This window comes from Mesoplodon bidens (genome assembly GCF_964165515.1).
Source record: "Mesoplodon bidens genome assembly, chromosome: 8".
In the NCBI taxonomy this organism is placed as follows: Eukaryota; Metazoa; Chordata; class Mammalia; order Artiodactyla; family Ziphiidae; genus Mesoplodon; species Mesoplodon bidens.
The window spans coordinates 16,338,793-16,366,492 of record NC_138165.1 but is presented as its reverse complement, the minus strand read 5'-3'; the positions used below and the strand labels follow the sequence as shown (position 1 = coordinate 16,366,492).

At 52.3% G+C, this 27,700-nt stretch overlaps 1 protein-coding gene across 2 annotated transcripts in view; it reads right to left on the bottom strand.

Moving 5' to 3' along the window:
• Window positions 1–27,700, bottom strand: part of SCTR (secretin receptor) — a 62,749-nt gene that overhangs the window by 19,535 nt on the left and 15,514 nt on the right. For both annotated transcript variants that reach the window (XM_081241570.1, XM_081241571.1), the window contains exons 3-7: window positions 13,369–13,476; window positions 9,017–9,120; window positions 4,502–4,599; window positions 3,162–3,294; window positions 1,024–1,177 (exon numbers count right to left, since the gene is read on the bottom strand). In XM_081241570.1, coding sequence (XP_081097696.1) covers window positions 1,024–1,177; window positions 3,162–3,294; window positions 4,502–4,599; window positions 9,017–9,120; window positions 13,369–13,476 — 597 coding nt within the window. The remainder of the gene's footprint in view (window positions 1–1,023; window positions 1,178–3,161; window positions 3,295–4,501; window positions 4,600–9,016; window positions 9,121–13,368; window positions 13,477–27,700) is intronic.

Here is a 27,700-nt window from a genome sequence, read left to right as displayed (position 1 = left end):
GGGCTTTGCAAATAGCCAGGCCTTGGTTTGAGTTCCGGTTCTACCCTTGTCTACAGTGTGAGCTGAGCATGTTATGTCATGTCTCTGAGCCAAGGGTCCTCTAAGAGGCCTCTGGAGGTTGTTGTGATGATTAAATAATGCATGCAAAGTGTTGAGCTCAAAGCCTGGCATACGGTAGGTGCTCAAGAAATCAGAATTATTATCATCTTCATGGACCAGAAAGGAAAGGGGGAAGAGAAGCAATGGGGCCTGCAGTTAGCTGTCTTACTACCGTTTCCCCTCCTTCCTGGAAACTGAATCCTGAATTTCCTTTGGGAAGCTATGTGGCTTGAGTAGCTTAAGCCCATCAGTGTATTCCATTCTCTCAGGCCCCTGTGATTGGTTCAAGGATGTGTATAACACTTCAGCTGGTCCAATCAGGGTGAATCTCAGAGTATTTGCCGGGAGTGCTTGGACACAGCCTCTCTCTTTCGTCAGATGTAACAGTGAAGCCAGGAAGAAGCCCAGAGCTGCTGGCAGTTACATTGGGAGCACTTAGTGATAACACTGATGTTACAGAAGGCAAAGCAGAAAAACAAAAAGAAACGTTGAGCTGCTGGATTCAGCCTCACCTGAAGCTGGTGATCCCTGGACTTTTTAGTTACATGAACCAATTAATTTCTTTCATGTTTAAAGCCTATCTAAGCCAGGTTTTACCTACAGTCAAAAGCACCCTGACTGATACAAAAGGAAGCAGGAATATGGATGCAACGTCTGGGGAAGACGAGGCAACAGTGTTGGGGGTATCAAACTGTAAAAGGCTTTGGATGCCAGAAATTGGGGCATCCAAATTTTAGCTATCTTTCCCCATATGACAGACAAACTGAGGCCAGAGAGTTAACCATCAAGCAACTTGTCTAAGATCACACAAGTTCACGAACGTAACTAAGTATAGAGCTGAAACTGGAACCCACACCCTTCTCCTTCTGCCTCAGTGCCCTTTCCCACATAGCATGCAGCCACCGTACCCCTGGAGAAACGTACCCCATCCGAGGGCAATAAATCCCTGGAGCCATTTCCTTTCTGAGAAGAAGGAGATGACGAGGAGTGTGTGAAGGTAGAGGCCTTCCACCAGCAGCCAGGAGTAGTTGGCCATGATGCAGTACTGGAAGAAGACCATGACCAGCTTACAGCCCACCTGCAAAGAGAGGCAGCTGAGTCCCAGGCTGGCGACCCTGCGCTTCCCTCCAGGAGAGGTGGGGTGCGGTAGGGTCAGCAGCCAGGCCAAGGAGCGAGCCCCTGGGGCTCACAGCCACCCCCTCTGGCCTTCCACTATGAGAAGACCAGGCTCATAGTGTTCTCTAGAGTGGAAATCCACAGGCGAGCAGGCTCGGTCAAGATGGCCAAAGGGCTGTTGCAGCAGCAGGAACGGCATTCAAATTCTGGAACCGGCTGCCAGGTGTCAAACAGTCAGATATCGCCCCACTCCCAGCAGCAAAGGAGGGCATTTTTCAGATGAGGGAACTGAGGCCTAGAGAGGGAAAGGGATTTCTGAGCAAAAGGTTAATAAAATCCTTTCCAGGTTTAGTTTTCCTGGAAATAGATGAAGGGACGAGCTAACACTGATGAGAATACACGACCCTGCCTGGTGCACTGCGTCTGGACTGCAGGCCTCTGAATACCCGAGGCGGGTGACAGGGTTGGCCTTGCCTGATGCTGTGACTCTTGTGGCAGGCCTGTCCCTTGCCGGGATCCCTGGAAGCTATGCCTGTGGGACTGTCAGGCCGAGGCTTCTATGCCAGCACGGCTCCCATTCCCGCACTGTGAGGGCCTCCTTTTCTTTCACTGCGCTGTTCCCTGAAGAGAGGACAGCTCCTGGGATGGCCCAAGGGCTGCTGCACAGAGCGCAGGTCACATCCACGTCCACAGGGGAGGAGCGCCCAGGGCCGCCTGTGGCCTCCCAGACACTCCGACCCCAGGCGTGGCCTGTGGCTGGCTCGTTAGTCTGCGGGTTAGTAGAACCTGGAAAGGTTCCCTGCTGGGCACTGCTGGACTTCTCCACTGGTCAGTGATGGGGTGGGGCCTGAATCTGTCTTCTGACTCCCAGGAAATTCCCTGAGACACAGGGGCCCTCCTGGAGGGACCTCTCCGTCTTGAGTCAGAAAACACACACACACGCACACGGAAAACTATAAGCAATGCAAACCTGACAGATCTGTGAGCAATTACAGACGTGAGTGGTGGGAAGTAGCGGGCAGGCTGACTAAACCACTCTTGATTTCCAATCCCCTTCTCCCTTGCTGGCTTCTGCTGTGGAGACTATGATAGTAAAATACTCAACCTCCCAGCTTCCTTTGCAGTTAGATGTTGTCACATGACACAGTTCTAGCCCGTGAGATGTAGACATAGTCTTGGGAAGAGGCAAAGCCTCCCAAAGAGAAAAAAAGTTTAACCTTGACTTTCCCGTTTTTTGCCTGGAACATGGCTGTGAGGCCTGGGGTTGCAGCAGCCATGTTGCTAACATGCAGTGTAAAGCATGGGATCAAGAATGGCAGAGCAGAAAGGGGAAACGACTGTGTCCATCATGGCATGGAGCCAGTGCCACCTCTGGGTCACCCACCTGTGGACTGCTTCTGTGGGGAACAACACCCATCTGTTTAAGGCACTGGTGTACAGTTTTCTGTTACCTACAGCGAAAGGGATCCTCAACTGGTACCCAGTGACATTGCAATGAACAAAGACTCATCTGAGCTTTCAGAAGGAGGACGAGGGTTAGATTGAACAAAACGATTGTTCTACTGCACATCTGGGTGTGCAGACACACAAGCACATGCTCACCTTTCTCTTTCTACAGCCCCAACCCTCTAGCTTAGCTATCTGTCTACATCTGGGACTTGGCAGGAGCAGGGAAGGGAGAGGATTGCTATGTGTCTAATTCCCAGAATGGCTAATCCACTCCGGGACACTGGGAGTTGAACAGCAGCCCCACGGGCTTCTCGACAGACTGCTTTCATGTGGGTCCCAGACTGTGCATCTGGGGACATGAGACTCCCTGAACCTCCCCAGCGCTGGCCCCCTGACTCTAGGCATTAAGTGCAGCCTCAGCAGGGACGGCGGGGGCGGCGGGGGCAGCGGGGTAGCAGGCAGGCCTGGCCACGCCGTGGGCCATGCAGGCGTGTTACCCTGTGGGCATCACAGTGGGCGACGTCGTCGGAGGAGAAGAGCACGGCATCCTTGATGAAGTTGGACAGGGCCCGCAGGATGAAGGACACAAAGAGATGCATGTGGATGTAGTTGCGGGTGCAGTGGAGCTTCCTGGAGGGAGAGGATGCAGGGCCGTAGGGGCCAGAGCCGGAGAGGCCCAGGGCTCGGCCGCCCACCCTCCCCCCACCCCCACGCACCACGGAAACCCAGGCCCTGGACGTGACAACTCTGTGAATCTCCCTGTTTGCAGAACCTGAATAAGCCCAGGCCCCCAGGTGCCCAGCGTACTCTCTCATGCTGCAATTAAAAAAAAAAAAAAAAAGCTGGGGTTATAAGGGCGAGATCCTATTCTGCCCCGACCACCACCTCCAGCTCCCAGAATTGTCAGAAGGGGGTGGGGAAGGGGGCAAGTGGCACAGAACGAACACAGGCTGTGGGGAGAAATCAGACGCGGGCTCTGCCACTTTTCAGCTACACGACCTAGAGCAAGCCCTTCACCAGCCAGAGCCTAGGTTTCCCCCTTGCTGTAGGGGCAGACGTCTCTTAACTGTTCCCCTCCTTCCGCTTCAGGAACCAGGCTTTCTTACGGGGAACGCATGCCAGCTCTGGCTGGGGATGACGCTACCCCTACCCTCATGACAGACCTGACCAGTCAGAGCCCCCTACCTGGCTGCAGTGATTGGCTCAGGGCTGGGCATGTGACCCAAGCCAGCCAGTGAGAATCCCCCCCCAGGACTTTCATTGCAACTAATGGCCCTGGTGTCACTGAGCTGGTAGAATGTACGTCTGCAGCTGCTGGTGGTTGTCTGTGCCAGCCCTGCGTAAAGCCTGCCCGAGGCCAATGCAAGGTGAAGAAATGGCAGGAGACAGACCCAGTTCTGCTGATACCTCTGAGCACCTAGATCCAGGCACACCTAAAGCCAGATGCCCCTGAACTTGTCAGTTGTGTGCATCAGGTCACCTTTGTTTTTCTTAAGGTGTTTTAAGGTGGATTTCTGTTTCTTGCAACCAAGAGTCTGGCTAATATACCTGTAAAATGGGGATGATACCTATCTCACAGCATTGTGTGAAAATTACAAATGATACATGTAAAGCAACTGGTGCAGTAAGTTCTAGTGATGTTCAGTAAATGTCAAATGAATAAAGGAATGAACAAGGTCACAGAAACTTCCAAGTTTTGCCACAGGTAAGCTTTAGATCAAGAGGGGACAAAGTGGCCCACCCAGACCTTCCTCTCTCTGGTCAGAACAATTGAAAGAGACCCGAAGTCTGTGCCGGGGAAGGCTGGGAAGATGGAGAGCTGGCAGCAGGTTCTTACCGAAAGGCACAGAGGATGCTGAGGGCCACCAGGAGCATCACCAGGGAGGAGCTGTAGCCCACGGTGTACATGACCTTCAGCTTCAGGAAGTACTCGTACTGCAGAGAGAGAGGGCCGTGTCAGCCCCACCCACCCACCTGGCTGAACCTGCCCTTTTCTGCCACAGAGTGCACCTGCTCCAGGCTGCCGAAACCCCTTCAACTCTGACCGCTATTCTGTTCATACCCCAAGGACACACATTCACAGACTCATGACATCTTGGCTTGGGAAAAGACCTTGGGGATCATCTGATACCAGTTTAAAATTCTGTCCCACACACAGGGCCCCTGACCATCACCCTGAATTCAAGCCTTTGCTTGAATACCTCCACGGATGAGGCGCTCACTGCTTTTTGAAGAAGTCGCTGGGTATACAACAGTGCAAAGTATTAGATACTTTTTTCTCAAGTGAATCTAAAATCTATTACCTTTAAATTGTACCTATTGGTCCCTTTTCTTCTTCTGGAGTCACTGAAAATAAATTGAATTTGTCTTGTACCTAGAGCCTATAATTATTTTAAAAATAAATTGTTCACTGTAGAATAGCTTTAGACTTATAGAAGAGTGACAAGGATTCTACAGAGAGGCCTGTCCTTTTTGAATACAATTCTTCTGCCCATCTGTCCCCTACTTATCGTCTGGGCATTAAAGATTCCCTGTGTCTTTAATCTCTTTCCATAACCCTTCACCACTTTTCTCAACTAATATGCTCCAGTTTGTGAATATCCTTCTTAAACAAGACACCCAGAACCAGAGAGCTGAAAAGCTCCAGATGCATTCTCTGACCAGGAAGAAATAGAGTGGGACCATCACTTCCCCTGATTTATACACTGCACTCTTAATGCAGCCAAGCAGTCATTTACTTGTTTAGCAGCCACCTCACAGTATTGGCTCATCTTTGATTCAAGAAGATCTCAGTGGAATGGAATAATGTGACATATAGAAATAAATGTGAAGACCTGTATTTTTAAGGTTCAAAAAAAGAAACCAAATTGTACAACAGTCTTTTATTTTTTTAACATCTTTATTGGAGTATAATTGCTCTACAATGGTGTGTTAGTTTCTGCTTTATAATAAAGTGAATCAGTTATACATATACATGTATCCCCACATCTCTTCCCTCTTGCATCTCCCTCCCTCCCACCCTCCCTATCCCACCCCTCTAGGTGGTCACAAACCACCGAGCTGATCTCCCTGTGCTGTGCCACTGCTTCCCACTAGCTATCTATTTTACGTTAAAAAGAATCAAAGAAATAAAAAGTAAAGCAATAATGCCATACCATTTTTTTATCAACCAAATTAACAAATATTTAAAAGTACTAATATTCTATGTAGGTGAAGGTATAGTGGGAGTGAAAATTGGTTCAGTCTCTCTGGAAAGTAGCGTGTATCAAGAACCTCTGAAACATGCATTCTTTCTGACCACCCCTCTACCTCTAAGAATTAATTCTATTCTTATCAGAAATATAAAAGCATACTTATATATAAAGATGTTTACCACAGAACCATTTTTGATGAAAAACACGCAAATGTCCAACAACAGAAGAATAGTTAACTAAATTCTTTTAAATCCAAAGGTAAGACTACATTAAAAAATGGTGCTTACCAAGAGTTTTAAAAGATGTCAGGACATAATGTAATGTTAACTGAAAAGGCAGAATACAAATTTTACCTGTACAGCGTGATTTCTGCTTTATGTAAAAAAGTGTTAGGTTGAATTGTATGAAATTGTCCTTTCCTGTGCATCGAAAAAGACTGAATATTGGCCATCTCGTGTGGTTCAGTCTCACGCACACACAGAAACGAGACCGTGAGGTGTGTAGACATTATTAGTGGTTAACTGTGGAGTATAAACTTGTGGGTACAGTCATTATTTTCATTTGTATTTTTTTCTGTACTTTTCAGTTTTCTTCAGTGGGTAAGTACTATCTTATAACCAGAAGAAAAGGGTAATAAAAAACAAAGAACCACAAGCACAAGAATACTATTGGGGAAACCTGACAGCTGCTCATATGAAAATGACCTTGAGGTTTGAGCGGCCCAAGCTCCATGGCATTAAAGAAGTGTATGCAGAGAGAACATGCACAGGCTTCAGAGACAAGAGACAAGGGTTCCAAACCCAGGACTGCTACTACTCACCGGCTGTGTGACCCTGGGCAAGTTACTTAACTTCTCTGAGCCTCAGATTCCTCATCTGCAAAATGGGGATAATATCTACCATGCAGGCTTTTTGGAAGAACAAACAGGGTATCAGGTAGCGTGTCTAGACAGTGCCTGGCACTTGGAAGACACTCAGCACAGGTTGATTCTTCCCCATCTCCACCCTCTAACCCCCAACCACCGTTCAGTCTAAGTCAGCAGTCTGACACTGCCGGTGTGAGGTATGGGTATGAGGTAGCTGCTAGGACAATTAGGTCCCTTCTCAGTTACATTAATGGAGTGCTGTGAAGCAGGCCACGTTGGAATGTCTGGAGTGTTTGGTCCAGTTCTGGGTATGTTATTTTAAGAGGAGCATTAGTAAAGTGGAGCATTTCCGGAGGAAGGTGACTGCCATCTGAACTGGCTACACTGCACCCTAAAGGAAACAAACAAGTTTAGGGAAGCCGAGTACTAAAACGCCTGAGACTTGATTGTGAGTCCCAGGGGTAGGGGACTGACCACAAAGTTGACGGGACTCAGACCGACTGAAAGTTTTCTGGCAGCAGAGGGAACCTTTGACGGGCTGGCTGCCATGTGACCCTGCGCTTCTGCACTGAGGCGACTTCTCAGCAACAAGCGGGGAGCCACAACGGCAGTAAGTTGCATTGGATGAATGGTTCCTAGACGTGGGGATGTCAAAGAGCAGTGAAATGTCAAAAAATCGGAGGACCGATGTGTCAGCCTAGGATCTCATCACGTGTGGGATGTGCCCCACAGCTGAGGGCGTCAGCCTCACCCCGGGGACACCTGGGTCTGCAGCCCCGGGTCAGGAGCACATCGGGTTAGCCTGTGGCAGCGTGAGGAGGCATGCGGTGACAAGCGAGCAGGGTCCAGGCTGAGCATCTGTCCCCCAGAGGGCTGCTGCCTGTCCTGGATCAAGCTGCCCATCTCTCTGCTGTGTGTCTCGACTGGGCCCCCTCCTTCTCCATCCTCTACATCAGGAGACAGCAGACGTTTTCCATAAAGGGACAGACAGGAAACATTTTAGGCTTTGGGTACTATTTGGTCTCTTTTGCAACTATTCAACTCTGCCCTTACAGTGCAAATGGATGTGGCTGTGTGTCAATAAATCTTTATTTGCAAAAGCAGATGGTGGGCTGGATTTGGCCCAAGGGCCCTAGTTTGCTAACCTCTGCTCTGGGTAAGCAAACTCCATTTTTTTTACCCAAGTGGCAGCTTTGCCTGGTCTTTCTGCTAATCTGAGTGCACTGTTGGCAACTGGTGTGTGCCAAGTCAGGAAGTTGCAAAAAGACAACCAACAAATATATACTTGCACCATCATTTGATTAAAAGAGAAAAAGACATTTCAACACTAAGAAAGGATGATTCAATTCTCAGAATAAAAGAAAAAGTTTGTGGGAATTCCCTGGCAGTCCAGTGGTTAGGACGCCACGCTTTCACTGCCAAGGCCTCGGGTTCAATCCCTGGTCAGGGATCTAAGATCCCACAAGCCCTGGATTTCCCTGGTGGTGCAGTGGTTAAGAACCCACCTGCCAATGCAGGGGACGCGGGTTCATGCCCCGGTCCAGGAAGATCCCACATGCCGTGGAGCGGCTGGGCCTGCGTGTCCGGAGCCTGTGCTCCGCAACGGGAGAGGCCGCAGCAGTTAGAGGCCCGCGTACCACAAAAAAAAAAAAAAAAAAACCTGGGAGAGAAGAATCTCCATCCTCCACGTCAGGCCGCACTCAATCTCCTTTGGGAAGGGCTCTGAACCAGACGGCCCCTTCAGGGAGCCCAGTGCACCAGCGTCCTGTTTCAAACCAGGCCTGCCCACTGCCGGGCTCTCCTGCCTCTGGAGCCCGAGGCTCCTCTGAGAAGGGACATCTGTGAGCAGGCACTGTGGCCAGGCACCCTTGCCTGCACTTCCACAGGTTCACGAGCCTGTGAGGTCAGGACTATTACTAACCCCATTTCCCTGATGAAGAAACTGAGGCACAGAGAAGTTACATCCTCCCCAACCCCCAAGGTCACAGGCAGGTTCAGACTCACCACCGGGCCCCAAGCATTTATCCCTAGTCTCTGCTCTTTGGGTTTCACGCCTGCCCGACCCCAGCATCCCGATGGCACGTGGCAGCTCTCACTGTGCCATGCTCCTCAGGGCCATCACCTCTGGGCTGGTGGACCAGGGCGGGGAAGTGGTGGGCCCATCCAGCCCAGGGGAGCAAGGAGGGTGTGGGGCTGAGAGGGGCTGCCCGGGGTCCCCAACCTCGCCCTGAGCCAGCTTCACTCTCTCCTCCCCAGCCACCTCTGCCCCGCAGGGAGGTGTTGGCAGGCTTACCCTCTTCTCGTTGGAGGAGTCGTTCACGTGGACCCCACAGGCCAGATCGGGCCTGGGGAAGGTCTCTGACCAGCCGCCCTGCGTGCAGTTCCGAAATATGGAACCTGTGGAGGCCAAGCAGCCTGCAGTGAGCAGTGGGGCCCGGACCCAAGGCTGGCTCTCCGGGTGCCCTTGCCGTGTCTCAGGGGCAGCTGGAGCTTCCTTCCGTCACCCTGTCCCTTTCTCTGAACCACACAGGCAGCTGCAATTGGCCCAGCTGGCCCTGGGAGCCTTAGTAAGAGTCAGTCAGGAAAAGCAGTGGGAAAGGTGCGCAGGCAGATGGCTTAGAGCGGATGCGCAAGCATGGGACAGACCCGTGGCTCCCGGATATGTCGACCTGCAAAGCCCTAGGCCGGCCCTGCACCGGTACCCCGCCGGCCCCCGCCTCGCGGCCACTGTGCCAGGCACCGAGCTCCACAGTGAGGGAGACGACTGACACGTGCCCCAGGCCCAGGCCCAGCAGGACTTCCAGCGTCACCACTCGATTCCCTGGGTGCCCCCGGAGAACCTTCAAGCTGGGAGGCACTGCAGTGTCTGCTATGAGGAGAGAGGCTGGATGCAGTGCTTAAGAAGAGCAGGTTACACACCTTGAATCAAACAATGTTGATCTCACACTAACGGCTGTGTATTTACTCAATTATAAAATTTCGTGCTCTGTTGTAACAATACACGGTCACTGCTACGTGTTAGGCACTGTTCTAAGCGTGTGATGGGTATTAACTTATTTAATCCTAACAGGACTAGGAGACCAGCACTGTTACTTTTACAGTAAAATGTACTGTAACATGTAAATACTACACCCATTTTACAGCTAGGGAAACTGTGGAACCCCGTGGTTAAATAACTTGCTCAAGATCACACCACAGTAAATGAGGGCCCTGGGATTCAAACCCCGGGGCTCAGGCCTACACTCCTGGCCGCAGGCTTTGTCCCAACGCCCTTTCTTACTCCTGGCCTTCCTGCTCGCAGGCCCTGCAGCCATCTAATGGGTGGGTCCTCCAGAGAATCTGCCTGGCTGGTGAGCACCCAGCCCCGCCCATAGCGAACCTTCCTCAGGCTCCTGGTCCTACTCCTGCACTAAGAAGTTCTATTTTACGTCTAACTTCACATCCTGCTCCCCAGCATCTGAAAACCAGCAGAGCTAGCCCTCCAGGCAGCCACCCCTGAGGATGGAATGATTAGCTCCTTAACACCAGGCCACACCTCTGCGTTTCTCTGCGTTACAAATCGCAAGGTAGCCGCAGCCCTTCCTCCCTGTCCCGGGGCTCACCGCCCCACCCCTCCAGCACAAGGCTGCAGCCTGCGCCCCACACAGAGGTGACAACGGCCCCCCTGCCTCCCTGGCAGACGACAGTTCCAGAAGGCTCCCCCGGGCCTGGCCAGAGCGCTTGCTCATCAAACATTTGCAGGCTGGCTGGCGAGACAAGCAGATGAGGGGGGATGAAGAGCCTGCTCCGAGCATTTCTACAAGAGGAGAGGGAAGAGCTTGCCCACGAGGAGCTCTTAGAACAGGAGCCCGTAGACTGGGGTACAGGAGCTGCCGGCCAAGAAGGAAGTCTGGGAAATCAGGGGGAGCTGCCCTGCCTGCACTGACCGGCCCAGCTGCATCCTCCTCTCCGGGCTGCCGAGGAGGGCCGAGTTCCGGTCCCCGGGTCTGGCTGCTGTGGAGGCTGCAGGGGTGCAGGGAGCTGACCCTGTACATAGGAGCCCTGCTGCTCCTTTCGCTCTAATCAGTATCCTGTCCAGGGCCCCCAGCCACCCCAGCTGGGCCTGGTGTGTTCCTCTCTGACAGGCCCCAGGGTCTGGGCCACTGGCTTTCAGGGTTCCACTGAGCTGGAGAAATATGGTGGGCATTTCTAGGACCAGCCACCAGGCTAACGTACTGATTCTGATCTCAGCCTCACAGCGCCCCACGGAGGGAGGGGCTGCTGACCTAGCTCACAGACGAGAAAACCAAGGCCCAGAACTGGGTAACAGTGCTCAGCCAGGGTGTGGCCCATCACTGTACGGCCCTCCTGCCTGGCCCTCTCTCTGAGGTCCCACGGGCAGCTCTAGCAGGAGACCGTGGCCTTTGGGCTCTAGGCATGCCAGGTCTAGAATGGCTCACAAGACCTGGACCACTGGTTTAAAACCAGCCAGATCTGAGTTCGAAACCCAGCACTGGCTCTTTGCTGCTGTGTATCCTTCGGGGCATCACGTCTCTGTGCCAAATGGGAATAATCACCCACACTGCAGCACGCGGCAGGAAACACGACAGCACACGGACGTCACGCGGACGTCACCCAGGCTGGTGCCAGACAGAGTGGGAGCCCCAGGGCTACTTCCCTTCTGCTCTTGGCCTTTCTAAGATGGACCAGGACGGTGGGGCTTGGAGTCTTGGAATTTAGGAGATGGGTGGAAGGTTTCCGCAATTAAATCAAACAAGCTAGGCTGTCAGAGAGGAAAGAATGGTGGTCACAGGTACACTGGTTGGATGAGAGGCTGAATTAAAAGCACACACACTGCCTGGCAGCCAGAAGCACTTATCAGACAGCGCGTCCCTGGAGGCTGGGCTGCCTGTCTGGGGGCCTCTCTTCACAGACCCCACAGGATTCCCAAGAGGATGCTGCATGTGGTCCAGGCCACGTGCCCAGAGCAGTAAACAAGGCGGTTCCCTCTGCTGACACGGCTCTTAGTAGAACTGCAGAGGAGACAAGGGGTGGGCTCCCTCTGGAGCCCCTTCCTCCCACCCACTTCCCCGGGTTTAATTCCTAATAGGTAAGGGATTCTGCCCCAAGTTCAGGTCAGTGAACACCTCAAGGGCCCCCGAAACTACAGTCAGCATTTCCGTTCACATATGTATATGTGTGTGCAGTCTGGGGAAGAGCCAGGCCAAAGCTTTTATCTGATTCTCATACGCCCCCAGGACCCTAGTCAGGTTAGGAATCTCTGCTGCTATGAGGCTCCCATCCCCACCAAGGTAAAAGGGAAAAAAAGCCAAGGCCTGACCCCACTCGGGAAGTGTGCTTTCTAATAAGGAACTCTGCAAGGCCAGCGCCCTTTTAAGCATCAAAGGAATGCATCCTCGGTGGAACATTCTAGGCCCTGGCACAGACAGACAAGGCAGAGTCCGGCCTGCAGTTTCCCCAGTCACACAGACACTCATTCCGTCTGGGCCCATGTAGCGGGTGCCCTGAGAAAGAATTAACTCATTCTGTTTCTTTCTTCTTTCAGAAGGAAGGGCCTGGAGTATCAGCTTGTTCTCACTGGGTGCTCCTTCCTTGCTTTGGCTGGGGAGCCCTGGAACCCTTGGGACACCACCAAGAAGCCTTCCTCCGGACCCCGGACCCGAGGTGGCTCCATGGGGAGGGAAGGGGTGGTGGGAGGATGGTTCCCGGTAACTGATGCTGGACTGTCCCGACCTACGCTCCTGGGCTGCCCGATGCCCTGCACCTGCTGCTGGGCATGAGCACAGTGGGACCCAGGCTGAGATGATCCCCCCACCCAGCCCTGGGCGCCGGGCAGCGCAGCCAAGGGGCAGCGCCTCCGTGCCGACGGGAAGGTGGTGGGTCCTGCAGCCCCACAGCGACACAGTGCGGCAGAGAGGACAAACGGCAGTCCCCGCCTCTCCACCTCCCAGCTGTGAACCTGAGGCCAACGGCTAAAGCCCTCTTTGACGCTGTTACTTTTACTCCTGAACTGGGTCAAGCGCAGGGAAAAGGTCTGCGGTTTGCAGTGGCTTTGTGATGACCGAACGAGCTCACGTCTCTAAACATGCCTGGCGCGTGACAGGGCTTTAGCCAGTGTTCGTCCCTGCATGTCCCCCGAGACAACCTCCTCACTCTCCCTTGCCTGAAATTAAGGGAACCCTTATAAACTGCAGCTTTGCCAGAAGCTTCCAGGGAGGGCAGAGTTCACCAGCAGGGCCTGGCAGAGAGGGCACAGAGGAAGTAAGTGTCCTGGAAGGCCAGCCTGGGCCCGGTGTGAGCCAGACACGAGGGCTGGAGCAAGGGCCCCGGGGGCTCAGGGGGCAGAAACGTGGAAGGGAGGAGGGGAGCCCCTTGAAGAGGGCACCGGGCAGGGAGAAGCAGGCCTGGCCTCCTTCAGCACTTCCCCAGTATGTGGCCCCCGGCCCCCTTGCTTGGCGCCCTGACAACTGAGGCCACACCACACCTCCCCAGCCAAGGCTTCCCATCCCCAGCGAGGACCACCCCCACCCTTCCACTCACTCCTTGTCCCCAGAGAAGTCTCCTCGGCCTCAGGCCGCCAGGCCCAGGCCCACCCAGAGGGCCACCCCACAGCCTCCCAGCTGGGCCCCTGGGCTGAGCGGTTACCGTTTCTGCCCACGAGCATCCACAGGAACCGCGGGCAGGCCACTTCCACCGTCTGTCCCAGCGCAGAGGAGGGCCAGCAGCTTGTGTTGTCCCACAGCCCCTGGCAGCCTGCCGAGGAGAGAAGCGGCATCAGACGGGTCGCAGTGTGGACGCAGGGCCTCCCCAGCACCGTGGCACCAGCACCAGCACCCGCGCCTGGGCGTCCCCACTAGCTGCACTCCCGGGACCAGGAAGCATGGCGTCTAATGGGCCCTGTCACCTTTGGGGCGGTGGCCTCGGCATCTACACGGTGAGTGCTCGGTGCTGAAGACACACGGGGACACACTGTCTCACATAAGCCTCGCAAGGACAGGGCTGGGCTCCTCCGGAGCAGAAGATGGAGCGTCTCCTGGCCTCTGCTCGCACCCACTGACCCCATGGCAGTGAGCCTGCACGCTGGCTGCACAGTACAACCACCAGGGAGCTTTAAAAACATACCTAACCAGGCCCTACATCCAGGCAGCCTGATTTCATCGGTCCTGCATGGCACTCAGGCATGATGCAGTGTTAAAGCTTTCTGGGTCATTCTACCGTGATGGCAGGGTTGAGAACTTTGTCCCATGATTCTCAGACTTCAGCTTGTATCAGAATTATCCAGAATGCTTGTTAAAACACAGATGGCTGGGACCCCACCCCCAAAGTCTTGGTGGAGCCTGAGAATTTGCATTTTTAACAAGTTCCCAGGGGAGGCTGGTGTTACTGGTCTGGGACCACACTTTGAGAACCGCTGCCTTGGCTATGGAAGCAGCGCTGCATTTGTGGTAGGAACATCACTGAGGACGCTGCTTTCACCGCACTGGGTTCCCTTGATGAGGCCCCCGCCCCACCCCCAAAGGAGAACATGGTCTCAAGGCAACGTGAAGCTGGACTTAACGGTGAACAACTAGTATACATCTGTCCTTATAGACACTGAATTTGAGGCTGTTTCCTTTTTGCTTTGTTTGGCGGAAGCTCAGAGCCACATCTGTGGCCCACTTCTGGTAACTGAAAGGCTTTGAAATGAAAAGATTATCAGGTGTCTTCAAGGCAAAACTAGGCGTTGTCTAATCACAGCCTTCTGGGTTACCTGATTCTGTGGATCTCTGGCCTTTTACGTCCTTGAGCTATTTTGCAACTCTATAAAATGTAGACAACTGATGTCCTGTCCAAAGGCATTTGAATCCACATTTCTATCTCTTCCTTTGCATTTGCATGACTATCAGTTATCTACAATTTATACAGAATTGTTTCCAGCCAGTTTGCATCTATTTGTAAATTCATTTTACCATTCTGCCTTATGCGTACAGTACTTTGAATTCTCCTGTGAACCCGTGGTAATACCTTACTGGTTCTCTCATTACTTAGGTACAATGTTTGGCAGGTATTCATTTTGCACTTGCCCGTGAGTTATGATTATACTCTGTTAAAAATGATCATTTAACATAACCACCCACCAATTCTCCCTAAGTTGATCCCGGGGGAAGAAAGCCAGGGAAATTACTCCTGTGACAGGCTTCTGGGGGCCCATGCCACCTGGGAGGGCATCACCCGGGGAGGTCTGGAGCAGACCGGAAATAGAGCTGAGGTGACACCCATGAGCTCAGCAGTCACCCCACATCTGGTTTGGGGAACACAGAGCAGACCACACTAACCCGGAGCCCCAACCTTCAGAGAGAACCCAGACTCCTGAGGCCCACAGACCTGGGTTCCAATCTGCCTCACCACACACGCGCTGCCCGAGCCCAGCTCCTCGCTCAGCTCTTCTGGGGGAAACAGATGCCCTCCTCCTGAGGTTGTCCAGGGGAGGAGATCCACCTCACATGGGAAGCCCAGCGCTCTGTGGGGGCAGGGGAATTACAGCTCCTTCCTGCCGTCCTCCCCAGTCCTCTTCCTCCCCAAGCCCTTTCTTGTTTCATCCTGGCATGGGGAGGGCAGGCCAGGCTGGGTCCTCTGAACTGCAGGGCACTTTTTAGCTCCAGGGACTGGCAGATGCGTGTGGCTTGAAGGGGGCCCTTGGATTACCCAGATGGCTAATTCCCAGCTTTTGTAAAGAGCAAGAGTCTCTTTCCAGGCATGAATAAAACCCAGGCTCAAAGCATCAATATCCTCCTGACACCCTCGTCCACTCCACGTAAAGTCCCCTGGTGATGTGCCCCACTTCAGAGGCTCTGATCCTGCAGTGGACGTCAGAATCACCTGGGAGATTCTAATTCAATCATCCTGAGCCCCAGGAATCTGCATGTGAAGACCTCCCTACAGGCACTGCTGTATGTGTCGTCAGGCTTTGCTTTGAGAATCTTTGCACTGCACCTCCCCACAGCGAAGGCCCCTGTTTCCGGGCTCAGACCAGCCTTGGGCTCCCAGGAGCACATGCAAGATGATGGTGAGAGGCCAGAGAGGTCACAGTGAGGTCACCTCCTGGTGCCTGGGTGCAGATGGCTCCCCCCCGACCCCGGGCAGACAGTCCGGAGAGCAGGAACCTGTCTGATTCCTGGCTGCTGGACGCCTGTGCCCGCAAGGGCTGGGCAAGGCACAGACGTCCACAAGCGTCTAAGGAATGGATGAACGCCCCAGCCTCCGGCCCCTTCCCTTCCCCATCACCCATCCCTTGTAAATGGCCTTTCGCTATGATGCCCACTTGACTTCTGAACCCCACGCTAAGGTCCTGGCCTTCCGGTTCTCTGCCACCAGCTCTGCTTTGGTCCCAGCAGGAGTCACTCTGTGCTTCACACACAGCAGCTCACTGAATGCACAGCAGCGCTGCCAGGCACCCGGCTCTGTCCTCGGTTTACAAACAAAGCGGCAGAGCAGGGAGAGGCAGGTTCCTGGAGTCACACAGCCAGGAATGGCCGGGCTGGGAGGCGACCGTCCAGCCAGGCTCCGCCCACCTGCCTGTCTCCAGGGCATCAGCCCTAGCTTCCTGGAGGAGGGTGTCTGGGGGGCTCTGGAGGTGGAGAGCCCCGGGAGGGACAGGGAGGCTGTGGCCCTGGACAAGGAAGGGGAGGGCGAGGGAGGAGAGCCGCCATGGGCACACAGGGCGGGGCCTGGATGGGGCTCCCACGAGGACAGTGAAGGCATCCAGGAGTCCAAGGACCAGGTGTCTGCGTCCTTCGAGGAATGTGGGACTTGAGACCCCCTTGGATATTCCCGAGGCTTCACCCCAGCTCTCACAGAGCACCCTGAACGAGGGCGGGCTGGACCTTCTCTCTTCTTGAAACTCCCCAGGGCACCCAGGCAGGGTTCTGCCACTTCTGGGCGCCGGTCCTGCAGATTTCCACCATGGACGTGGCTCACCTGGCCCCCGGATGCCCTTGGGACAGTGACACGGTCCTGAGGGCCCTGGACAGACAAGCACAGTTTGCCTCCACTCTGAGTTCTCCCACACCTGGAGGCTGGAGGGTGAGGGGACCCCACGGCCTCGTTGCTTCTAAAGAAGCCCCACCAGCTCAGGCACGCCGCCTGGGAGCAGACGGGCTATTTCCCCACTGGGGAAACACACGGGAGCCTCTTCCCTCACTTTGGGAGAAGTGGCTTCAGGGCTGAGGCTGGCCAGGTCAGCCAGGGCACTGGTCCATGGCCCCAGTCCATGAGGCCGGACGACCCATGTCCGGCTGGCCAGACAGATGGGAAGGGGGCCAGGGTGTCTGGCGGGCTTCCTGAGCTGGGGCATGTCAGGCCGGGCCCACAGGGACACTGGCCTGTGCTGGCAGAAGGCCGGGCGGGAGCGGCTGGTGGGGGCTGGGAGGGAAGCGGGATCCCCCTACAGCTGGTTCACACCCACGCCCTTCCTATCGCCCAAGTAGGCAGAAGAGGCTGGGAAGCGGCCATCCAGCCCTGCGCTGGACACACAGCAGGCACTGTGCGCCGCAGGGGTCGAGTAGGGTTGCTGTCCCATGGCAGAGACGAGGAACCCAGGCCCCAAGAGGCGAAGTGACATGCAGGGCGACAGCAGGACTGGCAGAGCTGAGGTCCCATGCCAGGCTGAGCACTGGCGGTAGGAGGCCTGGATGCTGACTCCACACGGCATCTCTCACGTCCCGAGCCCTGTGACATGGCCACAGTCTCCCAGCCTTGGCCTCACTGTCCGGGCAGGGCAGGGCAGGTGCTGACACACACCCAGGGGACCAGCGTGTGAGGAGCGCATGGTGGCGGTGTGCCCCTTTAGCTGGTACATGGTTGAACCCTTTTAACAGCTGTACATGTGTAAAAAGAGAATTGAACATGCATTAAAAGGTTACAGAAGAAGCACATCACAGTTGTGACTCTGAGGGTTCCTACTGTTTAGGATGAGGCTCAGTTAAAAAGAAGTCAGTTGAAAAAAAGGGAACCCTCATGCACTGTTGGTGGGAATGTCAGTTGGCGCAGCCACTGTGGGAAACGGTATGGAGCTTCCTCAAAAACTTAAACTAGAGCCGCCATATGACCCAGCAATGCCACCCCTGGACACACACCCAAAGGAAATCAAGTCACTGTCTCAGGAGCGATCTGCACCCCACACGCACTGCAGCGTTATCTGCCGCAAAGTCTGGAGACAGCCTAAGTGTCCATCAAAGGGTGAACGGGTAAGGAGAAGTACAGTGAAATATTATTCAGCCTTACTGGGATTCCCTGGCAGCCCAGTGGCTAGGACTGTGCACTGCAGGGGGCATAGGTTCGGTCCCTGGTCCTAAGATCCCTGAGATCCTGCGTGCCAGGCCGCACGGCCCAAAGCACACAAACGAAAGGGAACCCTGCCGTGTGTGACACCACAGCCGATCTCAGAGGGCGCGATGCTCGGTGAAGTAGTGACAGACACAGGGACACAGATACTGTTATCGACTCCCTGGTATGGGGAACCCAGGAGAGTCAGACGCACAAAAGCAGAGAGTAGAACGGTGGTTCCCAGGGGCTGGGGTTGCAGGGAGCGGTGGAGAGGTTGGTCCAAGATTCCAGAGCTCCAGTCAGGTATGATGAATAAGCCTAAGAGCTAACGTACAGCGTGCTGAAAAAAAGTCAGCCAATTGATTTAAAGGAAAAAACATTAAGGAAACCACGGTCCCTAAGGGGCATGGTGCAAGCGGGCTGGAGGGACTCTGGCCGGGGGAGCAGGGGGTCTGCGCAGCCCCCTGGCTGCTTGCAGGGACCCCTTTTCTGCTGCTCCAGGGTGTAAGTGGAGGGCCTCAGACCCCACTCCCCACAGGCTCCTGCTCTGAGTGCGGGGAAGGCTGCCCAAGTGGAACAGGAAAGGGAGGGGGGCGTCCTGGTCTGGCCTCCCGTGGGGCTCTGGTTCGGAAGGGACGAAGCACAGAACTCGGGTCACTGTGGGGGGCTGGGAGTTTTAGACCCAGAGCAGCAAAGCTCAGCGCCTGAGCCGGGGTTGAGGGGGACCCATGAGGTAAGGGATAGGGGAGCTTTGTAAACAGAGCCACTAGGGAGGGCTCAGCGCCTCTGGGAGGGCAGGGCTGGAATGAACGTAAACTGGCTGCTGCAGGGCAAGCAGGGCCAAAGGCATCCCCACAACCCTCCACCACCTCTGAGGTCATCTGCTGACACTGACTGCCTGGCTGGAGGGGAAGGGATGGAAGGGTGTGCAAGTTTAAGCAGGGAAACAAGAAAAGACACCATGGGACCACAGATGTCACCTGGAGGGGCCCACGGCACAGCATGGCATCCTTGGCGGAAGTCAAGTGTGGCGGAGACGGACTGAGCTTTGGACATGCCACTTACCTCTACGAGCCTCACTTTCCTCATCTATAAAATGGGCATAGTAACATCCCCCAGGATTTTGGTGGGAATTAATGATTTGTGTTTGCAGTGGATCTTTTTTTCCTTTTTTCTGTCCTTCCTCCTCAGATTACTAGTTCACAGTCTCCGAGGAGGGCAGGAAAACTTACGATCTCCCTGACTTGGGCTTCCAAAGGCCCCTGGGGCAGGGGGATCAAGAGGAATTCTGGTGTAATCAAAACGCTTAGGAGAAAACAGAAAAAGAGCAAGACTTCCCTCAGACTAGGGAGACAAGGGGTGATGTGATGAGCAGGCACACAGAAGGTTCCAGAAAGAGGCATGAGTGCCCTGCTGCCCATTCGCCCCAGATGGCGGGAAAGCCCAGAGGAGAAACGGCTGCGGGAACACGTCCAGATGGGCAGGACCGACAGCCTGTTTCCTGGCTTCATCATGCCCGCTCTGCCTTCTGAGCCCACCCCCAGGGGCAACCTAGGGCGGTCTCCTTGGCTTTGCAGTATTTACGGTATTTAGGCGTTGCCCTGCTTGTGATGGCTGGACCACACACGGAGGTGGTCAGGGTGGGTTAGAGGAACTGAAGGCCCAGGGTGGCAACGGTGTTTACAGGCATGGCACAGGAGCGACAGCAACGAGGCTGGGGGTGTTCCTCTTTAAGCCAAGAAGCACAAACCGTTCCACAGAACTATCTTGGGGAGTAGTGGGGTGCCCACCACCTAGAGTGTTCAGAGAGGGTCATGCAATTAGGAGGCTGCATGGGATGAGACGAAGGACCCTTTGAATGTGAGGCTGAGCGCCACTTCCCTGAGGCAGGCTGGGTCCGGGAGGCTTGCTCAAGGTGGCTTCTGAGCCCAGACGCTGAGCCTCCCCACCCCCTCCCCGACGGCACAAGCCACGCCTGGGGCCCGAAAAGTCCTCCTAGTCCTCCCTGGCTGAAACACTTCCTTTCACGCCGCCCCTCACACTAAACAGACATTAACTGGTATCAACAGTCTCTCTCTTCCTCTTTTTTTTTTTTTTTTCCCAAATGCCAATCTTTTCTTGCGGGGTGAGAATATCAGTCCCTCACAGCTCAGTCTGGATTGTAAAATAGACAATCCTCAGGATTTGCAGTCAAAAGATATAGGCTGAGAGTCCTGTTTCAGCTCTGGGTGATACTGTGCCTCTAAGAGCCTCAATTTCCTCATCTGTGAAGTGGGGATGACAATGGTACTTACTGCACAGGTTGCTTTAAGAACTGAAAAAATATGTCGAAAATGCTACATGAACATAAGTTACTTGTTTCTGAAATACGAGCCCAGATCAGTAGTGCCAAGGAAAGGGTCAAGAGAGCTGGGCTCTGGGCAGGGGAGGGAGGTCCCAGGTTGCCTGGCTGCCAGTGGCCCTCAGGAGCCAGGAGAAGCCAGAAAAGGACTGGAATGTTTGTTAGAGAAACTGCATTAAAAGCCAGCACGTGAGACACACTGAGAGCAGTGCCACAACGTGGATGAACCTTGGAAACATTAGTGGAAGGAGGTGACACAAAGGTCATGGACTGTGGCTCCATTCGTTATGAAATGTCCAGAGTCAGCAAAAGCATAGAGACAGGGAGTGGATGCATGGTTGCCAGGGGCGGAGCAGGGGGCAAGATGAGGAGTGACTACTCAACAGGTACAGGTCTTACTTTGGGGGTGATGAGAATGCTTTGGAGCTACGTAGAGGTGGTGGTGGTTGCACTGTGAATGCACCAAATGCCACTGAGTTGTTTGCTTGAGGATGGTTAATATTGTGAATTTCACCTCAATAAAAAAGCACTGCCCCCTGCCACCCGCTAGAAGCCAGCCCATGTTCTTTGGGAGTGGGCAACCAGCTGGCAGAGACAAGAAGAAAAGGGGATGCTGTGCCCCCATTTTGAAGGCGAGGACACGAAGGCCCAGAGAGGATCGGGGTCTTGCCCAAGGTCACACGGCCCCTAAGCGACAGAGCAGCACACCTGCCCAGGTCTGTCCAAAATGCTAAGCCCACATCTTTCCTGCCACCGCACTGTCTCTCGGGAACATTCTTCCTTAGGGAGAGGCAAAGCCCTTCAACCGGCCAGCTCTGAAGGCGTATCAGCTTCTGAAAACAGAGCAATAAATAGCCGGGTAGAGCACGCCATGCAGCTATTAGGGTGACCCTGAAATATGCCCACAAAATGTTCCGAAGGCCTTGGCCACCTAACCCGGAATAGCTGAAGAGTTAATTTTTTATTCGTGATAAGTGTGCCGGGCTTGGTGACAGCTCGGTGAGTGGTGTTTCCTGGGACTCTTCTGGCGTTCAAACATTAACCTCCTCCCCAGGGAAGACCGGGCAGCTTAACCATTAACCTATACCCCCAACAGAGAGTCCGCCAGCCCCTCCCCGCCTCAGGCGCCAGACAGATCCTTGCTGGGGACGGAGGGCCTGTGGGCCCTGGCACCCAGGACTTCAGGAGTCGCGCTCCTGAGTGGAGGTTATGGGGTCGGACCGCCCCCAGGCGGCCTCAGCCCTGGCCCACCCCCGCAACCTGGTCCTGATGGGGATCTGCGGGGCGGAGCCTGACCAAGGGCTCTATGCCTTTGCTGTTTCTCCTGTTTTCATTCTTTGAAGGAATCTTCCCCCGCGGAAACCATGTCGGTTCTAAGCTCCACGATGGGTCTTCTGGCTCAGCTTTCTCAACCTGTCAACGGAACAGGCCTCAAGACTTTCCCAGGAGTCCAGGTCCTTAGAAGACTTCAGAAGACTCAGAAGTCTTCTGGCTCAGGGGCTTTTAAACCAGGTTTTCAAAACAATAGACCTCTTTTCCTAAATGAAAATTGCAGAAGGCCAAACAAAATGCAAAACAGATCTAAGCAGCCTGAGCCTTTGTGATGGGACGGGGCCGACCTGGCCCCGTTCACCCAGCTGCCACGGCCTGGCCAGACACAGTTGCAATTACTGCGTGCGCAGCACAGCCCCATCACACACGAGGAGAGCGAGGTCTCCCCAGGGAGCTCACGGCAGAACCCGGCAGGAGTCCCACTGCGCCTTCTCAGCCCTGGATGCACAAGTAGGACCACATGGGAGCCTCTGGGGACAGAAGATGGCTAGACCTGCTCCAGGTCGGTCAAGCTGGGCACATTCGCAGCCTCCCAGGAACTGCAATGTGAGGTCGGCATCCACAGGGTGACGGGCCCACAGGTGAGGCTCTGGGGAGCACTACCCATGGGTGACGTGGCTACGCTGCTCACCCCGGCTGGTCTGTGACGAGCGGGGCAGGCCGGGGGCGTCCACATCCTCTGCTGCAAAGGCTCTGCTTCACCTCCCTCTCTCTCCTTCAAGTCTCCTCTCTCCCTGCCCTCAGTCAAACGTCTACACTCACTCATTCACCCAGTAAGCCATCAATAAACACACAACAACTACTAGGCCTTGCAGGCCCTGTGCCCCACGCTGGGGAAAAAGAGGAAAGTGACACAGTCCCTCCCAATCCAGGAAACATCCCTACGATGCAGTGCAGAGGTGCCAGGAGGGAGAGAAACAGAGGGTCCTGCAGAAGTCCGGGTGGCCAGCTGCACGGGGAGAAATGGTTCCTGGAGGAGTCTAAAAAGGAGAGTGGTTGGCAGGGTGGAAAAGAGGGAATGGTGTTGGAGCAGAGGGATCAGCATGTGCAAAGGCCCAGAGGCAGGAGAGAAACAGACACGGTCAGGGAGTTGTAAGCAATCTGGTTGAGCCAAGTGGAAATGTCCCTGGGGTGGATGCGTGGACAAGGGAGTGAGGAGCTGAACCTCATCCTGGAGCCACTGGGGAGCAAAAGGCCATTTAAACACGTCAGACGCTTATTTTTAAAATAACCATCTGTAACCTCTCAGTGTGAACTAAAGCTCACCATCAGCTCTCCCAGTGGCTTGCCATTCTAGGCTTTATCCCTCAGGCCTGAATGCAAGTCCCACGCCCTGTCACGGGAATTTCTGGCGTTCACCTTGGGGACATGCAGGCAGCTGTAGTTTCTGGGGTGGCAGGAGGGCCCAGGAAGTCAGGAGGCTGTGGCTCAATGGTGGGCCCCTGTGAGCCGTCAGACTACTGTCTGGCTCCCCCGAAGCACCTTCCACAGCCAGCAGAGGGGAAGGAAAGGCTCAACCTACAGAAGAAAGTTGTCATCCTGCCCTGTCCCTCATGCAGAGGACGGGTGACTCGACTGAAGCCCATTGCAGCACCCACACTGCTGGGCCTCTGCCGCCCACGGCACCACCTTCCTCCTGCCCACGGCTGCTCCTGACGGATTCGTGCGGGGGCTCGAGCCGCTCCCGGGCCCTCTCCTCCTCCCCTTCCCTCGCCCTCTCCTCCTGCAACCTCAGCCTCAGTTGCCAGCCAGACAGAAGCATTCCCCAGCCGGCCCTCCTCTGAAGCCTCCACTCCGTGTGTCTAAAACTGAACTCATGACGTTCATCTCTTCTCCCCCAAAATACTCCCCCCTCCTCCCTGGAGGTGCTACAGCCACCTTACGACCAGGAGGTGAATGCCACACACTGAGCAGAAAGACAGGAGGAATCTGGGATCTGAGGAAACCCGGGAACTCTGCACGAGCTCTGGATCTTTTGTGGTGTCTAAGAAACCAACCCCTATTTAGTGAAGCTCGCTTATCAAGTCTCTGCCACATGTGCAAAAACACATTCCTAAGCCATAAGAGAGGAGCCTGAGCTCCTTTTTTCTCACCATTCTCACCTCACAACAAGAAGTGCTAACTATTTTTTGCATGAATGCTTTCCATTTCACACCAACCCCATAAAATAGATGTCGAAACGGAGGCCCAGAGACATAGGACTTGTTCAGGATCACACAGCCTCATTTAAAAGCCTGGGCTCCCTCCTCCCCCTCTCCTCCCCTGCACCCCTCTTCCTCTCTCTTTCTTTTGGAAAGTACAGAGATGGGGCTGCCTTCCCCTTGCAGCCACACACATACCGCCGCCATCGCCACCAGAGGGCAGACAGTTGTCTTCAGGGAGCGAGAAGCGGGACAGGAAGGGAAGGGAGGGGACGGCCTGGCGGACACAGCTGAGAGGACCAGAAGGCACAGACGCGGCAGCAGTTTGGGTGGCAGCCAGCTTCCTGGGAGGGTTGAGCACGGTGGGAGGGGGGCTGGGAAGGAGTCACCGGCCTGGCCATGGGGGACAAGAAAGTGGACGACCAACAGTCCAAGGATTTCAAGAATAAAGGCCATGACTTGGAGATAAGAGTACTGCGAAAGGAGCTGTCCGGTCTGTACACCAACAAGCTGGATAACCTAGATGAAAAGGATCCATCCCCAGAAACACACAACCCACCAAGATGGAAGCATGAGCAAGCAGAAACACGGAGCAGACCTCTAACTGGTCGGGAGATGGAATCTGTCATAAAAAATCTCCCAACAGCAAAAGCCCAGATGGCCTCACTGATAGAGTCTACCAAACATTTAAAGAGGAATGAACACCAAGCCTCCTCAAAGGCTTCCAAAAACCTGTACAGGAGGAAACACTTGCAAAATCATTCTATGAGGCCAGCATTACCCTGATACCAAAGCCACACAAAGACTCTACAAGAAAAGAAAACTACAGACCAGTATCTGTGATGAACATTGATGTAAAAATTCTCAACAAAACACTAGCACATTGAATTGAACAGCACATTAAAAGAATTATACACTATGACCAAGTGGGATCTATTCCTGCGATGCAGGGATGGTTCAAAATGTGAATATTGCTCAATGTGATACACCACATTAACAAAATGAAGAACAAAAACCACAGGATCATCTCAGCTGATGCAGAAAAAGTATTTGACAAGATTCAACACCCTTTCATGATAAAAAACACTTAAACTAGAAATAAAAAGAAACTGTCTCAATATAATAAAGGCCATATATATAAAGGCCACAGTGAACATCATACTCAGTGATGAAGCCTGAAAGCTTTTTCTATAAGATCAGGAACAAGACAAGGACACCCACTTTTGCCACTTGTATTCAGCATAGTACTGGAAGCCCCAGCGTATAGCAAGTAGGCAAGAAAAATAAATAAAAGGTGTCCAAATTGGAGGAAAGAAGTAAAATTATCTCTGTTTGCAAACGATGTGATCTTATATGTAGAAAACCCTAATGATGCCTCAAATGGACTCACCAAAGTGACAGGGTAGATGTAAAATCAACACACAAAAATTAGTTGCATTCCTATACACTAGTAAGGAACAACCTACAAAGGAAATTATGAAACAAATCCATGTACAGTAGCATTAAAAAGAATAAAAAACTTATGAATAAACCTAACTACCAAGGTGAAAGATGTGCACTCTGAAAACTACCAAACAGTGGTGAAAGAAATTAAAGACACAGATAAATGGAAAGATGTCCTGTATTCATGGATTAGATGACTTAATATGTTTATGTCAATACTACCCAAAGTGATCTACAGAGTCAAAGCAATCTTTATCAAAATCCCAATGACAGGGAGTTCCCTGGTGGCCTAGTGGTTAGGATTATGGGCTTTCACTGCCATGGCCCAGGTTCAATCCGTGGTCAGGGAACTGAGATCCCGCAAAACGCACGGCACAGCCAAAAAAAAAAAAAAAAGAAAAAAAGAAAACCCAATGACAGAAATATTTCATTTAATATTTATTTATTTAATATTATTTTCAGAAATAGAAAAATGCATCCTAAAGTTCTTAATGGAATCTCAAAGGACCTAGGAATAGTTAAAACCATCTTGAAAAACAACAAATTTGGGGATCTCATACTTCCTGATTTCAAAACCCATTTGAAAGCTACAATAATCAAAACCGTGTGGTAGTGGTATAAAGACAGACATATAGACCAATGGAATAGGAAAGAGAGCCCCCAAATAAACCTTCACATATATGGTCAAGTGATTTTTTTACCAAGGTGCCAAGCCCATTCAATGGCAACAAATGGTGCTGAGAAAACTGAACGTCCATGTGCAAACGAATGAAGATGGACCTTTACCTTATACCACACATAAAACTTAACTCAAAGATGGACCACGGACCTAAATGTCGGAGCTAAAACTATACAATTCTTAGAGGAAGTTTCCTGAGATTGGATTTGGCAACGCTTTCTTGGATATGACACCAAAAGAACTGACAACAAAAGTAAAATTAGATATTGTGGGTTTTGTCATCAAATTTAAAAACGTCTACATCACAGGACACAATCAACAGAATGAAAAGGCAACCTACAGAACGACAGAAATTATTTGCAAATCATATATCTGATAAAGGGCTAACAGCCAGAATATATAAAGAACTACAACTCAGTAACAAAATACCAAACAACCCTACGTAAAAATGGTCAAAGGACTGGAAAGGACGTTTCTTTAAAGAAGACATACAAATGGCCAAGAAACACAGGAAAATATGCTCAACATCACTAACCATCATGTAAATGCAGATCAAAACCTCAATGAGATACCACAAGCCAATCACAAAAAGACAAATACCGTATGATTCCAGTTATTTGTGGTACCTAGAACCATTCAATCCACAGAAACAGAAAGTAGAATGATGGTTCCCAGGGGATAATGGAAGAGAGGAAAAGAGTTGTTGTTTAATGGGTATAGAGCTCCAGTTTTGCAAGATAAAAGGTTTTGGAGATTGGGTGCACAGCAATGTGAACTTAACACAACTGGACTGTACACTGAGAAATGGTTAAGTTGATGAAATTTACATGTTTTTGTAAACTACATTTCTTCAAAGAAGACATACAGATGGCCAACAGGCACATGAAAAGATGCTCAACATCACTGATCATCAGGGAAATACAAATCAAAACCACCACAAGATATCACCTGCCACCTGTCAGAATGACTATTATCAAAAGACAAGACTTTAGCAATACTATCAGAGTAAATAATGGAGTCTTTTTTTAGCAGGTCTGCAGTAAAAGGTATCTTTTCTTAGTCATCCTGCTCTCAATCTCCATACTTTGCCCATTAACATTTTGCCTGTCAATACATGAGTCTTAGTATAGATAACTCAGAATGGTAACTATTTCCAAAGCAGCAACCATACTGAATCCTTGTGACTTAAGAGAAGCTTTCTATAGTTGCTGACATTAATTGCAAGAAATAACTATATTCTACTTTGAGAAATAAACATGTCAAAAAAAGTTCTGATATGTGGCGAAACTGAAAAACCTAGTAACATTTGTAAGCAAAATTGAGTGAAAAGAATTATAATACCAACTTAAAAATCAGTTTGTTTCAAACTGACTTTTGGGGGTAATGATCATTGTTTTGCATTTCAAAAGTATTGAGTTTAGAAATCAGTTGTATGATAATGCCTTTGTATGTTTGTCTTTTCTCATGTATTTTTAAATAACCAGTAATCCATACTTTAATAAATTTTTCTTTGGTGTAAAAAAAAAAAAAAAGACAAGAAATAACAAGTGTTGACGAGGGTGTGGAGAAAAGGGAACCCTCGTGCGCTGTTGGTGGGAATGTAACTGCTTCACCCACTGGGGAGAAACTACGGAAAGTCCTCAAAAACTTAAAAAATAGAACTATCATATGATCCAGCAATTCCACTCCTGGGTATTTATCCAAAGAAAACAAAAACACTAATTAGAAAAGATACAT